The sequence below is a fragment of the Hoplias malabaricus genome, chromosome 2 (genome assembly GCF_029633855.1).
Source record: "Hoplias malabaricus isolate fHopMal1 chromosome 2, fHopMal1.hap1, whole genome shotgun sequence".
Lineage (NCBI taxonomy): Eukaryota > Metazoa > Chordata > Actinopteri > Characiformes > Erythrinidae > Hoplias > Hoplias malabaricus.
This window is the reverse complement of record NC_089801.1, coordinates 54,770,125-54,787,002: the sequence shown is the minus strand read 5'-3', so window position 1 is coordinate 54,787,002 and position 16,878 is coordinate 54,770,125. Positions and strand designations below refer to the sequence as shown.

Here is a 16,878-nt window from a genome sequence, read left to right as displayed (position 1 = left end):
AGAGTCAGTTCTATCTACAGCAAAAGTCAATATTACCCACGTAAAGAGCAGGAATATAGCTATTTCCCCATCTCAGTTCATCAGTTTGGTGGTCTTTTTTCATAGTCTAAAATCCTCCAAAATACTGCTTTTATGCCGTGAGCAGAGTGAGAGTGCCTCGCATAGCGGACCGAGACACTTTGGGTTTGTTTTTTTCGCACATTTACTGACACTGGGGCTTTGTAAACACATTAGATCGGTTTCGAGCTCGCAGACAAACTGAAGAGCTAGCTAGAGAAGGAGAGCTAGCTAAACTGAAGAGCATATCACCTTTAAGACCTACAATGCTCTCAAAACAAGCTTGGACATAGGCATGTTTACCATTGGGTCACGTCATCTTTCCTTTTAATTATACTTTTTAAAAAGTGAGGGAGTTTTTTTGAAAAAAGTTTTTTTTTTTTTTTTTAGATACATTCTTGCTGTAAACAAGGCTTGAGCTCCTCAACAGTATTATTCTCTACTTCTCGAGCACCATACATTTTCAATAGGGGACAGATATGAACTTTGTGCAGGTCAGTGAAGAATATGCACTATGCCATGCTGTTGTAACTCAGAATGAGGCCTGACATTGTCTAGTTGAAGTACACATGGAGTTTCTGGGAATAGACAGCAGCATGTCTCTCCAAAATACCAATATAAATGGAACCTTCACATATGTGTAGATCACTCATGCCATGGGCACTGATGAACCCCCATGCCACCACAGATGACACCATGCCTGTTTCATTGGTAACTCTCTGGATGGACTTTGTCAACTTTGGCATGCAGAATCTGGTATTTTCCCCAAAAAGCTGAACCATTAACTCATCTAACCAGAACAAGCTTCCACTGTCTATTAGGTCCATCTCAGATGACTTCAGGACCAAAAAATTCACTGGCTTTTGTGCGCAAAAGTAATGTATGACTTCCTCATTGCATCATACTAGGCATGACAAATAATTTTTGGACCATATTTTGTTCCAGAACTAATTACAATAAACTGTATCATTGTCATTCTTAGACCACTTTGCATTATTTTCATTATATCAGTTAAATAATGAAAACCATTTCAAGCTCAATGAACTTTTAATTATTAAGAATATTCTGTCAATGGTGTTGGGGTATAAAATGTTTTAATATCTTGAATGTTAAAAAATATAATGAAATCACACAATAAAATGGACTCTTTGGTACTGGTGATTAAATTATTACACTAAATATTAAACAGATTTTAAAAACTTAACTCTATAATCTTTAAAACTAAACTTAAACTCTAAAAACTTAAAATGTTTACAAAAAGTACTAAGTGACAACATATGAGCACTAAGGGAAATATTAACAAGTACAAAGCAATATGTCTGCAGTAAAATCAGTTTAGGACTCCTATTTTAGACTGTATCTGGATATAAAGGTGCTTGTGGAGATAATCCATCAATAGTCTCCTCATCACATATATATTTTTTGAAGAAATCAAAAGCCTCTTTAAAACAATAGTCAGATGTCCATATGAACAAAGGCACAGCTGCCTCAACAGACCATACCTGCTGCTGCCAAATCCGTTTTTTAAATTATCAGACAGATTTCAAGCAAGGAACACTAACATTTTTAACTTGTGGGGCTTAAGGCAGGCTCTCTCTGGAGTAACAATTTTGACAGCTGTGCTGAGCATTCTCTCTGAGCTAGTGCTTGTTGCACAAATGCTGAAGGCTCTGCATTAGCCTGAGAAGAGCACTCATTTTGCACCGATACAGCCTGAGTCTGATGACTTTTGAGTTGAGCTCTTCTGCTCTGGAGAAGGTCACTCAGCCACTTATTCTTGGGTGCTGAAATCTCAGATGATCCATCATTTACGGCTGCAGTTTTACCTTAGTTCCACAGCATTGGCATTTTCTTCACTTCTGCCTCTGTCGTGTATTGTAGCTCAGGAGGTGTTGGATTTCAGGTGGGCTGTTTTTTTCGGTCAGTACTCTGCACATTTTCTATTCCTTTCCTCTCAGTGCAGTGTCATAGGAGTCTGGTAACTAAAGTTCACCTTAATTCTACAAGTCAAAAAATCTCAGGACACCCTTTTATTTCAGAAACGAACAGGAAAATGACATATCTGAAAACCCTTACCAAGTAATGGGTGAGGGGGCTATCTTTTAGGCAATATCCAGAACATGGCTGTCATCTTTGAACAACAAGAAATATTGCTAATCTGAATGTGGCAATCGACTTCTGAGAAGACCACATGACCACCTTCCCATTGGAAAAGCCTGCCCTTGATCCAAAATGGACGACAGCTATGAATCGGACATAGCCTAAAAGACAGGCACCCTCACCCATAACTTGGTGGCCTACTCAAATATGGCATTTCCCTTTTGTTTCTGAAATAAAAGGGTGTTCTGAGACTTGTAACATGTTTTTCTGATGACACAGTAAAATCTGAGGGAACATCTGTGAAATCAGCCATTGGCTTCACTGCTGCAGTGACAGATTCCAACAGAGTTGAAATAGCCATGTTTTCAATCTTCAACCAGTACATGACTTTGGCTGAGAGTTGCCCCCAGCATGCAATCATTTGTTGCTTTGTACCCAATACTGGAGCAACAGCCTGTGTAAAAAATAACTTTTGTTCTCTTTCATGATTATATAACATTATTCAACAAATACCACTTTTTAAAAGTACATTATTTACCACAAGTTACTATATGTATATGGTCATAGTGAATGTTCATGGGATTAGTAACTCCTACCTTGTATCTACACTCAAAGGGGTGGGTTCTCAGATAAAAATTAAGCCTATCCCTGGACTGCACAGCATTTTGAATTGTGATTTTCCACTGAAATGGGCATAGAGTACAGGATTAAGCTTAATACTTACCTGGGAAACCAGCCCATTGTCCATTTTATGACATTTGAATTATGCACATTACAGGACCCAAAGTAGGTCTAATTAGATAGACCCTTTCAATATTTTGTGTTGCATAGTTACTCAGCTCTCAATGGTTTATCCATCACTCACCTGTACTAGAGTATTTTGAGGGAGGTTGACTTCAGTCTGTGCGTTCCACAGGTCTCACTTCTTTTGCCAGCTCAGATTGAAGGGGCTGGCAAGATTCTAACAAAGTCCCATGGCATGCACATTACCATCATTGTCACTGTCCAAGTCACAGGAAACCGCCAAATGGAGGTTGTGGCCAAAGCAATTGAGTCATGGCCAGCCAAGATTGAGTAGAGCAGCCACAATATTAGTACCACTGTCTATAATTATACAGGCCATTTCGCACTCTTCCAATGTCCAGGCTGATAAAGCAGACTGAAGGGTTTCTGCATGTACATCAGCAGTATGGTTCTGTGCACACAATTTTGTTCTGTCACATTTAAACTTACAATGTTGTGCAAAAGCATCTGTAAAAACTGTTGGAAAATCCCTCTCTAACTTTCTGTTCTCAGCTTAGAAGTCTGGATGGTTATATATAAATGTGCGTTTAGATTAGTTTTATTGCCGCAGTTTATAAGCAGAGTCAACATGTCTCATTTGCATTAACCTGAAAGGGCTCATCTCGCTCATTCAGCTTGTAGACAAAAAAAAAACATTCTCACATGAGAGCTGTGGAATTCAGCTTTGAGACCAAGTGCACATTTTCTGGCTGAAATTATGCAGACTTCGGGAAAAACTCTTATAGCCTCGAGCAACAAGACTTCACATGTCACAGTCTGTATTGTGTGTATAGAGGTGCTGTTATTGATGCACTGGTTGTTGTGTGCACATCACACTTTTTCATACACTGCTTATCACTGCTTGTTCAAAGATCTCGCGCCCACCTCTGACAGAGAGCAGACGAGAGAACAGATTAGCACAACTGGCTAAAATATTGATGGAAACAAATATGCAAGCACACATAGATCCGTATATATTTTTTAAAAAGTTTTTTGAAAATAACCCTGTCCAGGTGAAAATAGCTGGATTATCATGCTAGTCCAATAGGGGGCAATATCATCTCCTCTTAAAGAGAGACATCAAAACACCATGAAGCATGAGAGAAACACAGGTTTTAATCCCAAATCACTCCATACTCCTCATGTAATTTTCCAAAAAAATTAAATTTTCCCCACATACACAACGACAATGGTGGTTTAAACAATCTTATCAACCTCTTATCAGTTAATCTAATTGTGTTCCAGAACAGTGTTACTTGTATGCATTTTCATTCTTGTTTTGTAAATGTGTATCTTTCATTATTTCTATTCCAGACTTTACTGAACAAATTTTACCTGCTTGGACCACTGTAGTAGGAGTGTAGAAGTGGTGAGCAAGATGAGCTTCCTGGGATCAAATATAAAGAACAAAGAAACCAGCAGTCAAATAAACCAAAAAAAAAAACATTTCAGACTATAGTTGTTTATGTGCTTTTTATGTGTATGAAAGCTAAACAATAAAAAAGTAAGACACAAAGCCCATGCCTTTGAACTTGGCACTTTTGAGAGTAGCCTAGACAACAAAGAAAACATTCTTGACATCAATCTTCATCTGTTATTCAAAACTGAGTAAATTAAATGTAATAAAAGAAGAACCAGTTCCTCAGAAAAAACAGTAACGATCAGAACATTTGAAGAAACACTCCTCCATATTGGCCACATGAAGCCAGTTTCATTGTGACAAAAAAAATTCTCAAAGATAAACTGTTTATTTTGATTTTTGAAATTCTAAAAGTACAGTGTTTGGCTTTCTACATACCTTCATATCTTGTAAAGACAGGCCAAGAACACACAAGCACTCTCCAGGAGCTTCCTGGGGCCATCTATCTCCTTGGCAGATATCAATAAGAAGGTGGAGCATGTTGATGTCCAAAACATCTCCGCACCAGATGAGTAGAATGTGGAAATGAAGCCCAGACTTCTGCTGTGTTTTCTCAGCAAATTAATCAGTACAAGTCCATTTGACATGGAGCACTGGAGAACTATTCTCCAAAACAAGAGAGCTCCATTAGACCACTGATTTTTATGTCCTTCCTGTTCAGGACAACTGCTGAGACTTGCATATGTGCTGCAAGTTTTTATTTTAGAAGACTTTGAGAAGACATGCCAAATTCCTGGAGGCTCATCCAAGGGGTCAGAGAAATCAGGAACAGGCGGAGGTGATATTTGAAATCCCAAGGACTCAGGTGGATGAGCCAGCTGAAACCTTTTACTTTTCCTGTGAAGACAAAGCAGAATGTATTTTAATAAATCTTACTTGTACTAATAAATTCAATCTGTTTTGCCTGACTGACTTTAACCCTTGATTTATCAGCACATGTATCTCAAGGGAACCCTCATTCAGTTATTACATTAATGCACAAATCAAAAATGACTTTGATGTATTTTATTATCTTTAACCTACAGAGTTAAATTAAAGCCTAAATTAAAGATACCCATCATGCCAAAGTCCAGTGTAAGAAATTAAGGGAGGAGTATCACAGGTAAGACACTCAGGTGTTCTGTCAGATTCACTGTGATGTTATTCAACATATTATCAATTCACAATTGTGAAGTAAATGTAAAAGTTTCATTAGATGCTATGAATTTCTTTAAAACTGCCCTGTCCTTCACATATTAACTGACTGTCCTATAAAGGCATACTTAGCTGTATGCCAACTTTAGTGTGTGCCAAATTTTATCTGAATATAGGCTTTAGAAATTATGCCACTTCTGAATGGCAACTTTTCAACAAACTTAATGAGGCCATTCCCCTTCTAAAATAGGATCAATAGCGATACCACAACAATTGTCACAATAAATTCAGGAAATTCTGAAAGTTTGTACAAACATACTATACAAGTCATGGAGATTCTAAGGAGAAAATATCATAATGCATGAGTTCAACATGCGATTACAAATATTATCTAATTTAAAGTTAAAATACAAGCTAAACTGTCCTTCACAACAACCTATAAACTAACGTCCAGAAAAGTTGAGACATTTTGTAAAATGCGATGAAAAACAAATACAGTGGAACCTCTACCTAAGAACTTGATCCATTCCGTGACCCCATTTAAAATAATGGAAAAGCAATTAATGCGTTCCAGCCCCCACCCCGAAAGTCACCCTCTTTGCACTGATATATGTTTACAAAACTCTCAAATTAGTAAAAAAATACATGTAGCGTTACTAAAAATACAAGAGAAAGAGTGGAAACCGTAATAAAAAAGAAATAATAAAGTTTTAAGTGGTTACATATCGCTACCTTGAAGACGTGACGACTGGCTGGAAGAGTAACACAGGCACTGGCTGAATGACGGGAGGTGGGGGGGGGGGGGTGGAATAACGGAGAGTAGACGAGTGAATGTGGGGAGATGAAGCGTAGATACGGCTTAACTTAGCACGAATTTTGATGTCTGCTATTTACACTAATGCTAAATTGCTAAAACTACAATTTGCTAATCTTAAAAGCTCACTCAAGTCTGGGGGTGCTGGGAGAATCGCCTATTGGGGTCAATAGATTCGCGGATTCGTTTCTAGAATCATGGTTCGTTGGTGGAGGCAAAAAATATTCAAATGCCCGGTTCGTATCTTGGAAAGTTCGTTAGTAGAGGTTCCACTGTATCTGTGATCTGTTAAATGTAACTGAAAAAAGTTTAAGAAATGTTTCCAATATTTTCAATGAGCAACTTGATTAAAAGTCTTATGTTTGCATTAATTTGGGAACATGTTTACAAATTCATAACATCCTTGTTCATGGACCATTAATATTTCTCAAAATGTATTCTTCGTGGTAATTTCCACCAATAAAGTTCATTAATTCATCATTCATTATCTATAACCCTTATCCAGCTCAGGGTTGCGGTGGGTCCAGAGCCTACCTGGAATCACTTTTGCGCAAGACAGTAATACACCCTGGAGGGGGCGCCAGTCCTTCACAGGGCGACACAGACACACACACACACACACTCACACCTACGGACACTTTTGAGTCACCAATCCACCTACCAACGTGTGTTTTTGGACTGTGGGAGGAAACCAGAGCACCCGGAGGAAACCCACGCGGACACAGGGAGAACACACCAACTCCTCACAGACAGTCACCCGGAGCGGGAATCAAACCCACAACCTCCAGGTCCCTGGAGCTGTGTGACTGCGACACTTGTTGTGGTCTGCCAATTTTTTTTCTTTGCTCTTTATTTATTTATTATTGTTAGACTGAATTTTTCCCAAAGTGTGAGAACTGCACATAGCTAATTATTATTTATTAACTACATAGCTAATTTACTACTGAAGCATAATGACCGGCAAAGTGTAAGACTGATATTTAATAACTTTGTTTTAACCCACCTATCTGTCTTTATGTATATGTTTGGTCTTCTGTCCACCTTTTAAAGAGGAGACAAGAACTTAGATCATAGAAACTGGGTTTGGAGGTCAGAAAATCAAAACTCAGCCCTAGAGCACTGACCCAGATGAGAAGAGCTGTATAACACCACGGCTTTATAAAACTACCAGGCCCCCGAAACAACTATTAACACCAGATAACAAGAGGATCAGTATGTCCTTCTCCTCTTCCTCCTCCCTGTGGTCAGTCATATGGGCTGTACCTCGGTAACAAAAGCATCCCGTTTTGTAGGCGGGGTCGACTGAAACTGAAGTTTCTTGTAAGAACAAAACTTGCTTCTTCTCAGCACCACAGGTTTTCTCCCCAACGACACAAGGACGTGGCGCGCGGTCCTCTTTTAAACCTCTTTTTTTAAAAGCAGGAGAAAAACGTTTTTGACGACATTTGACCAGTGTATGAGAAGCAAGTGTTTTACCTGTGAGGAAAAAGGAGACGGAAATTAATGAAATTGTTGAGGAAATAAAGTTTTCGGTTCTTTTTCGCCGTACTTTTTTTTTTACCGTAAACAAGCAACGGTTTTTTTTGTGCTCAGATTCACCTCAGGAGGATTCTCCCGCGCGCTGCTTGATCGGCGCAATGATAAAACTCATGTGACGTCAGTTTGACCGAACTGCTATAAAGAATATTAAGGGAAGATGAGGACGATCACTTTGTTGTTGTGGTCGATGTTTTTGGGAGCAGGACTCTTTCTCCAGGCCCAGGCTCAGGTGCAGGACTCTGGGCAGAGAGGAGGCAGGTTTATTCAGCGTTTGAATGTGTCTGAGCCGCGCAGACCGCCCATGTGCACCGGGCCCACCGAGATCAGAGACACCTTCAAGTACATCAACACCGTGGTGTCCTGTCTGGTTTTCGTGGTGGGAATCATCGGCAACTCCACACTGCTCAAGATCATCTACAAAAACAAATGCATGCGCAACGGGCCCAACATACTGATCGCCAGCCTGGCCCTGGGAGACCTGCTTCATATTGTCATAGACATCCCCATCAACGTGTACAAGGTGGGCACTGCCGGGATCAACACACAAGCAGAGCACCTGGACCAACACTGGCCTGCATTTCTAATGCTCTAGCACACACACGCGGTACTTTAATACATGTTGAGTGTCAGGTTTTCTGTTTATTGACTTGCTCAATTAAGGATGCATATGAAAATACAGAGTACATCTTGTACTGTGAATTTACATCTGAATGAGCAGTTAAGTAATGTGTGACATGGAAATCCAAATTGTACTTAAGGTGAATATATATAAAGCAGGGTGGTACAGAGCATGTTGTGTTTGGGTGCCGGGTCATTCTCTGCATTGCAGTGATGCTGGTGTGTTAGTGTGTGTTGGATCAGACACAGCAGTGCTGCTGGAAGTTTAAATACTTAAGTGTCATCACAATGCTGAGCATTGAACACCAGTGCGAAAGGGGGCTTACAAAGTATGCAGAGCCACCAATGGACTACAGACTAGTTATAGAAGTGCTCCTGTATGGTAATTGGGATTGATAAAATAGAAAATGTGTGTACATAACACAGCCGCTTTAACAACCCTTCTGAATCGTCTATGTATTTTTCCAGTATATTAGCATCTCTACATTTTAATGCACCATTAGTTTATTTGCAAAAAGAAACATAAGGGATAAAAGAGTAAACATAGGGAAAAATTTAGTAACTTGCTGATGGCTGCTGCTTCTTGTCCATCCTTGATAATGCATTGTCAGAGCTTTTACACAGTTATGACATTTAAAACTAAAAATAGTCTATTTTTATGTTGTTCTTTCTTGAAATTATACATGAAACAAAGTTGTGTCTCAGCATGTCTGTATTGTATTTGTGGAATCTGAAAAAAAGGTCAATAAATTCCCCCACTGTATATAGTTATGTCTTCAGTAGCTTAGAGGTGTTTTAGGAGCAATACCCACATATGTTTCCAATATGCGTTACGAAAGCATGAAATTGCACCCATGTATTTGTTTTGTATGCAAGAATTAGAACAGATTATGCTTTCTGCAGTTGCGCTTATCATATTATGGATAATTACTTAAGCACTGGGGTTAACTAAGTTGAAGGACATGTTTCATGCAAAAAAGATGTTGTAAGAGTTTACAAGCAGACATTACATACAGTATAGAATGGGGTCTTTTTTTGACATGTGATAAGAAAATTATTCACCAAGCAAAGAGAAACACATTTACACACTTGGCCAATATCAATGTACATATATAATTGTATGAGAACATTTTATAGATAGCAATAACATGCTACAAGTAGCCAAAATCATAAACATTTTAATATATTAATCATGGTTTTACCACTAATTTTAGGTTCCAGATTTGAAATTAAGTTTACTAAAATGCAGTGTAGACTTTCTTTGGCCATTCTGAATGAACTAATCTCTGTCTTTCAGCTTCTGGCAGAAGACTGGCCTTTTGGCGTTGGGCTCTGTAAACTGGTACCATTTGTTCAGAAGACATCGGTTGGTATCACAGTGTTGAGTTTATGTGCATTAAGCATAGACAGGTAATTGTTTCTTGTTTGGTCATCAGTTTTGCTTTACTGTGAAAAGTTAGACTGGAGTCATTATAAGGTTAACATTCTTCAGATATTAACCTCTAAATGTCAGTTTTGCAACATTATCAGTCAGCACCGTTTATGCCCTGCCATTTGAGGCTATTGTTGAAGCTCTGAAACCCCTCGTCTGTTTTTGTTTTTTTGTTTCCCCCACCCAGGTACCGCGCAGTAGCGTCTTGGAGCCGCATCAAAGGTATTGGTGTGCCTAAGTGGACAGCCATCGAGATCACTTTGATATGGCTCCTCTCCATTGTTCTAGCAGTGCCAGAGGTCATTGCTTTTGAAATGATTACAATGGACTACAAGGGAGAGCACCTCAGGGTCTGTCTGTTGCATCCCATGCAAAAGAGTCAATTCATGCAAGTGAGTAAAATGAAGTGAAACAAGCTGCTACAAATCTTTGAATCACTATATTTTATATGGCCTATATTTTAAATCAATACACTAATATTTTTATATAGCAATAGCAATAAATGTTCTCTTTTTTTTTTAAAACAGTGAGAATATGTTTTACTGTGGCACCAATTTAATGTGATGCATTTGTCTTTTGTCAGTATTATAAGTTAGCCAAAGATTGGTGGCTTTTTAGCTTTTACTTCTGCATGCCCCTGGCCTGCACTGCCATCTTCTACACTCTGATGACTTGTGAAATGCTGAGAAAGAAGAACGGTGTTCAGATCGCTCTGAATGACCATCTGAAACAGGTCAGCACACTTGGTTACTGTCTCCTATGAATGTTGTTCACTACAGTCCTAAAGCCTCAGGCAACAAGTGCCAGTTTTCTGCAGTAGTAGAAACTGGGAAAACGTCTTTCATACTTTATAATGTTGCAATGTCTCAGTTCTGTCCTCAGTTCCAAACTGAGTCTATTTGTAGTTATTGGATTGTTTTGAGATTATCTGACTGGTGCTTGACTCTAAATTCTTACACAGCTAAACACTGACAAGAGAGGGACAGAGACATTTGAATTAACATTTAAGAGTGAATATCTGTGGGTCTTTTTCATAGTGGATTGGTCTATTGTATCTAGTGTATTTTAATATTGTGTAGTGTAAAAGATCATAATATTAAAAAAAACAAAAACAATACATTACCATCATCACTTTCAGATCAATGCAGTATGACATGCTGTTAAACTTATTATTTTTTTAAACCAAGAAAGACTGTTTTCTTCTACAGAGACGTGAAGTGGCCAAGACAGTGTTCTGCCTGGTGCTGGTCTTTGCCCTTTGCTGGTTACCTCTGCACCTGAGCCGTATCCTCAAACAGAACATTTATAACGAGGAAGACCCAAACCGCTGTGAACTTCTGAGGTAAAAAACAAGCTTTTAATCCATGTTAAATAATGTTAAATCCATGTTAAAAAACAATGGTAATTCTACAGCAGCTATTCTTCCTGGGGTCCAGCAAAAACACAAAAATAGTTACAAAAATACATATGCAGAATAATGTATATACAACAGTATCATTTATGGTTTTTTTTTACCCAGGTCAAAAGAGACTATTGTGTAGATGGGGTAAACAGCTTAGTAGCATTATTCAATAACTGCAGTCACTACAGCATAAAATGTCGCTGTCAGAACAAGATATTATATCTCTATTTTTTACGCTTTGACATCATTTGAAAACATAAGCTGCTCTTTTACAAAGTGTCAGAATGTCAGGATGACAATTGGAGCACCATAAATTTTGAGAAATTACTAAATAATAAATAAAATAGTTACATTAAATTCATTTGAAAGTGCTTCCCCTCATACTAGAAAATTACAAACAAATGTTCAGGGTTTTTCATTTATTAACAGCTTCAGTATATTAAGATAATTCACGTTTACTTCTGAAAAACTGAGTGGCATACTTATGTTTTCTCCCTTTTTCATTTATATTTTTACTTGGGAAAACCTAGTGTTTTTGTCAGGACCTTCACTTAAGTTCTAAAAATGAAACTCCTGTTCATGCACCAGACTGTGACCAAGCTAAATAAACTTTGTGGGATCTTGTCACTTTCAGACTCTTGGAATTGTACTAATCTTGTCCCTCTTATAGCTGTTTCAGTTTTGACATCTTTGAAAATTGCACAGAAAGACAGAGATTATTAAAGAGATACCAAAAGACAGGGAGCCAGAAAGACTATATGTAACTGTTGTACCCATACCCTAGTGAACGAACATGTTCATCTTGTGCTATATTGTTTATTTCCAGCTTCTTCCTGGTGCTTGACTACATTGGGATCAACATGGCATCAGTGAATTCATGCATCAATCCAATTGCTTTATACATGGTCAGCAAGCGCTTTAAGAGCTGCTTCAGGGTAAGAGCAAGGGCTTTATCTTAGGCCTTTGTGTTGTTAACCTCAGCTGGAAAAATTTTGGTGCACAAGGCACAATTTCAGGTGCTAACATTATAAATGATCTCAATTAGAAGTTGAAGTAAAACCCACACATTTGTTAAGAATAGATTGGTAATGTTGCCAACTAATAGCTGACAAACAAATTGGGTGACACCAAAAGTTTGGATGTTTAGTTCCTCATGTGATTTCTTTCATTGCGTTCCAGTCAAGTCAGTTCCTAATGACGTTATGCAATATCCATTAGTCATGTCCTTACCATTTTCAATCTGACGTGCATCTTCATCTTTACTCTTGGATTCCTTTGTCCAGTCCTGCCTGTGTTGCTGGTGCCTGCCTTCTGAGATGCTGGCCATGGATGAGAAGCAGTCCTGCATGAAGCTGAAAACAACAGATAGAGGATCAGAGCAAAGCAACAGTCGAATCTCCAACAAGTACACGTTGACTTAAGCACTACTTCTGTGAAACTAGCTTTAAATACAAAGTCCCAGGATAAAGCCAAGCCTAGATAAACAGATTTTCAGTGGTGATTTATCATTGCCAAACTTTAGTACAAGACCAGGCTTAATCCATGACTGAAAAACATTCCTAAAACTGGTCTTAATGCAGAATTGGCTCAGATTCCGGGTATGTCTGGGCCACAAAAAAATGTTGAGAATTCTTATGAGGAAACACATCAGTACTTGTTAGTGACACAACCATACACCACTGGGACTTCAGTATTTTTTATTTTTTGGCTTCAACAACTAAATTAATATTTTTTTAACTTTTTTTTTTTAATATAGTATCTTAGAAATGTAAAAAAAAAATGCAGCATGACGTGGAAATTCAACACCACCATGTTAGTTTGTAATAATAGTTGATACAATATGCTCTCATTTTAATTTAAATTCAAACTCTACCCCTCACATATTCCAATTTATGTTGTTTTGTCATTCATTATATTTAAATAGTAACACTAGTTACATTTATGTTTTTTGTTGTTGTTTGTTTCTTTCTTTCTTTCTTCAGTTTATATGACAAACATGGTTTCCACAGGTTAGTGAATATATAAAGACTTGTTCATCTGTACAAGTGAGAGCCATTAGCACTCAAATTTACTTTAATGTGCAGCACCAAAACAGAAGAACCCACACCAGCAGGATGTCATGAATGTGCATATGTTTGTATTTTAGTCTTGTTAAAATTATTACTGTGTATAATCTTGGTAAATGTTCAAAATAATTGCTAGATTGCACAAATATTAATATTATAGTCAGTGACAGACAATGGATTCAAATCGAATTGCAGTTAATTGCAGTAGCTTTACTAACAAATACTAATCAAACAGACTCATTGTGAGGATGGAAGTGTACACCATATTGGTCCCAAGTCATAGCTTTGCTTCTATATTGGATCAGTATGTAGTTTGAGTTCTAGGCCATTTCTTTATTCAGCGAAAGTTATAAATCAATGCTTTGTAAAGGCCAAAGAAATATTACCCAAATGTGCTGATGCAATTATGTTAAATGTTCATCCATATTTAAAGACCACAAACAACAATGTCTGGCTTGTTCTGAAACTGCTTATCCAGGTATGAGTTCTCTGTAGGATATCCCAAGGGTATAGAGACAATGGCCTTAATTCATTAGCTCCTTTATCATGGCTTGATGATGTTTACTGAGTTTGAAGATTTTCCAGAACGTGAAAAACGTCAAAGTTACAGATTCTAGTAAAATCTATGCCATGAGCCCTTTGTGCAGTTATACTGCTGTTTAAAAACGGATATGACCTTTCCAAATGGGTCAGAGAATAGTGTTTAATGATTTCTACCCTTCTTCCAGTAATGGCAATGTCTGCAGTACTTTATTCAATATTCCAGTGCATAACAAGCTCTTGAGTCATGTGCTATAAGATCATTAGAATACTGTAATTACTTAAAATGTATTAAAAAAAAGAAATTCATCTTATTGCTGTGGTGTAATATTCCCAGCTATATTTTACAGGCTGGCAAGAACAAGACTGTATGGTAATTGGGGCCTTTTATTAGCTTAATATCAGTATTAGAGGCTGACCCTTCTTCCAGGATATGATTTTCCAGATTGTGCTTAGATTCATAGTTATACTAGAGATACATAGAAATACTGAGATGTGCTAGTCACACAGTACTGTTTAGGTCTAGCCACCAGAGATTATGACCCACCACGACCCTGAACTGGATAAGCAGTTTCAGACAATGAATAAATGTGTGTGAATGTGTTGGTTTAACTTTTCCCAAATCTCTCCTAGTGGCAATCCGTATTATTTGAGTTTATCATCCAAAACCTAGTTTTACTGGTTAATAAATAATAATTTTAAATAATGGTGTGCTGTTGATTTAACAAATTCATGCGATCAAGGAGAATCTGAAAAAAAACTTGGTTCTTCAAGCTCAATCACACCTATTGCTTTATAGAAAAAAAAATCTTATATTTCTTATTTGTTTTATATTATGATTTTTTGTGTTTACTGTGATTACTATACAACTATATAACTATACAAGCACCACGCTTACTGAGAAGGCATTAGTTTAAATATATATAATTATCTTAGGTGCCTAAGGCTTCTGCACAGTAATGTATATATTCTATCAGAAATGTGACATAGATAAGCAAGAATATGCTTTTTGTATGATGTCTTGATATTAGTTTTTACTTAGAGCTGGAGCTGATTTTAACATTTGTCTGCTGATGATGTACATATACACATCTGTCTTACTCAAGCAGTTTTATTTTTGTTTGTTATTCTAAAAATACAAAATGCTAAAGTAAAAAAGAAAGTTATATCCTGAGCATTGTGAATTTTATAATTTTACAAATACAAAGTGTTGTCCATTTGTTGCTCTCTAATTTTCTTTGTGTTTTTCTCCCAGTTTTGTAATGGTAAAGACCCCCCACTCCTTCTCAGCGCTGCTCTGACACTGATGTGGTGGTGGTAGTCTGTATTGTTCTGGCACAAGTGGATCAGACACAGCAGTGCTGCTGGAGTTTTTAAAACATTTGGGCAGCATCCTTATTAAGGACTAGAGGACAATCAACACAACTGGGTGTCAGAGTGCTGCAAGTGCTCCAGACTTACATCACTTACATCTACTATGTGAACCAACAAGGTGACTCTGTCTGACAGAGTGGACAATGAACAGACAGTGTTTCAAAACTCCAGTAGCCCTGCCATGTCTGATCCATTTGTACCAGCAAAAGACACACTAACACACCATCACACAACTTGCCAATGATCCACGACCTAAATAATACCTGCTAAGTGGTGGTCCTCTAGGGGTCTAGACCTTTGAAAAATAGGGAGAAAGTGGACAAAAAAAATGTATGCAGAGTAACAGATTGACAACTCTCTGCAATTGTAGAATTACAAAGTGCTCCTGTGTGGTCAGTCGAGCTGAGAGAATGGACACGAGTGTATATGCAAGGAGATGAAGTTCTGGCTGACTGGTGTCTAGCAATGAGCCTACATATTTTAATTTGCATTAGAACTGGGTCAAAGCAAACAACTTGATTTCTAAATGACAGTATATAATTCACTAAGCTCCTGAATTCAAATTAATAAACAGTTTTGCCTCAGAGAGTGCATTGGAGAAACTTCTGTTGATTTTATGGGCAATAATTTCAACCTTGCCTTTTCTTACTAATAAAGCGAATTTGAACTGAATGGTACATTGTACAGAACTGGGTTATGACCAAAATATGTACAGATGCCTTGTGTAAGGTACACCGTGTACAGTGTTGCCCGTCCAAAAGTGGGCTAATCAATCTTTATTGCACTTCATCTGGCTTTATCTGTGCCCTGTCTTATGCAGATGTCACATGATTTACATGAGTATTACCAAAGGCCATCATGTGAGATACTGGGAACACACTGCCTCCTCTTATTACTCACTAATGTCCCTGCCTTCCTCCAAGTAATCGTCATGCTCGCTGAATTAATGTCATGAAAGGTCCCCTCTGTTTTTTTTTTTATATCAGGGCTAAAGCCCCCCCTCCACATGTATTCCCTCTGGGGCTGTAAAACTGACAAAAACAGCACCACTGTCTTTCAGAATATCAAGCCTCAAAAATCTCACACACACCCTTTACCCTTTTCGCCCTAGGTCTTAAAGTAACATTTCAAAGATTTATGCACAATGTACAATTCAGGGTTGTGTTTGTTAGCTAACAGATTTACAATAGTCCTTTTCTGTAGATAACAATATGTAATACTTTATAAGAAATCACATGGTAGTTTGTAGTAAGTGCAATGATTTTAAAATGCACTTTCCCCCCATATGAACCCATGATGGTTAAGACCATCAAAATAACATTTTCCAAAGAATGTGGCTGAGTTTTTCACTGGATTTGTGGAAATGTTTAAAGCCATTTGTCTAGATCCGAACTGGATTCCAAAAAATTTGGGACACTAAACAAATTGTGAATAAAAAAATGAATGCAATGATGTGGAGATGGCAAATGTCAATATTTTATTCGTAATGGAACATAGATGACAGATCAAAAGTTTAATCTGAGTAAATGTAACATTTTAAAGGAAAAATATGTTGATTCAAAATTTCACAGTGTCAACAAATTCCCCAAAAAGTTGGGA

The 16,878-nt window shown here is 37.6% G+C and overlaps 1 protein-coding gene and 1 long non-coding RNA gene across 2 annotated transcripts in view; one reads left to right on the top strand and one right to left on the bottom strand.

Annotated features, from left to right (window-relative positions):
• Positions 1–2,989: 2,989 nt before the first annotated feature.
• The window catches only part of LOC136686469 (uncharacterized), a 40,028-nt gene continuing 26,139 nt past the window's right edge, over positions 2,990–16,878 (bottom strand). Inside the window, exons 3-6 of the long non-coding RNA XR_010800323.1 lie at positions 12,530–12,651; positions 4,739–5,197; positions 4,276–4,327; positions 2,990–3,827 (exon numbers count right to left, since the gene is read on the bottom strand). This is a non-coding gene — a long non-coding RNA (uncharacterized lncRNA). The remainder of the gene's footprint in view (positions 3,828–4,275; positions 4,328–4,738; positions 5,198–12,529; positions 12,652–16,878) is intronic.
• Positions 7,488–15,855, top strand: LOC136686467 (endothelin receptor type B-like). The gene is made up of 7 exons (XM_066660273.1): positions 7,488–8,367; positions 9,763–9,875; positions 10,085–10,289; positions 10,481–10,630; positions 11,106–11,239; positions 12,126–12,234; positions 12,583–15,855. Exons 1-7 carry the CDS (start codon positions 8,005–8,007, stop codon positions 12,718–12,720), a joined length of 1,212 nt encoding a protein of 403 aa, XP_066516370.1. The 5' UTR covers positions 7,488–8,004; the 3' UTR covers positions 12,721–15,855.

What these genes read in the sequence shown, in the direction of transcription:
- LOC136686467 (XM_066660273.1), top strand. Translation starts at nt 8,005, where the DNA reads ATGAGGACGATCACTTTGTTGTTGTGGTCGATGTTTTTGGGAGCAGGA. An exon ending in TCCCCATCAACGTGTACAAG is followed by an intron (nt 8,368 to 9,762) that starts GTGGGCACTGCC and finishes TCTGTCTTTCAG; the next exon opens with CTTCTGGCAGAAGACTGGCC. An exon ending in AACCGCTGTGAACTTCTGAG is followed by an intron (nt 11,240 to 12,125) that starts GTAAAAAACAAG and finishes GTTTATTTCCAG; the next exon opens with CTTCTTCCTGGTGCTTGACT.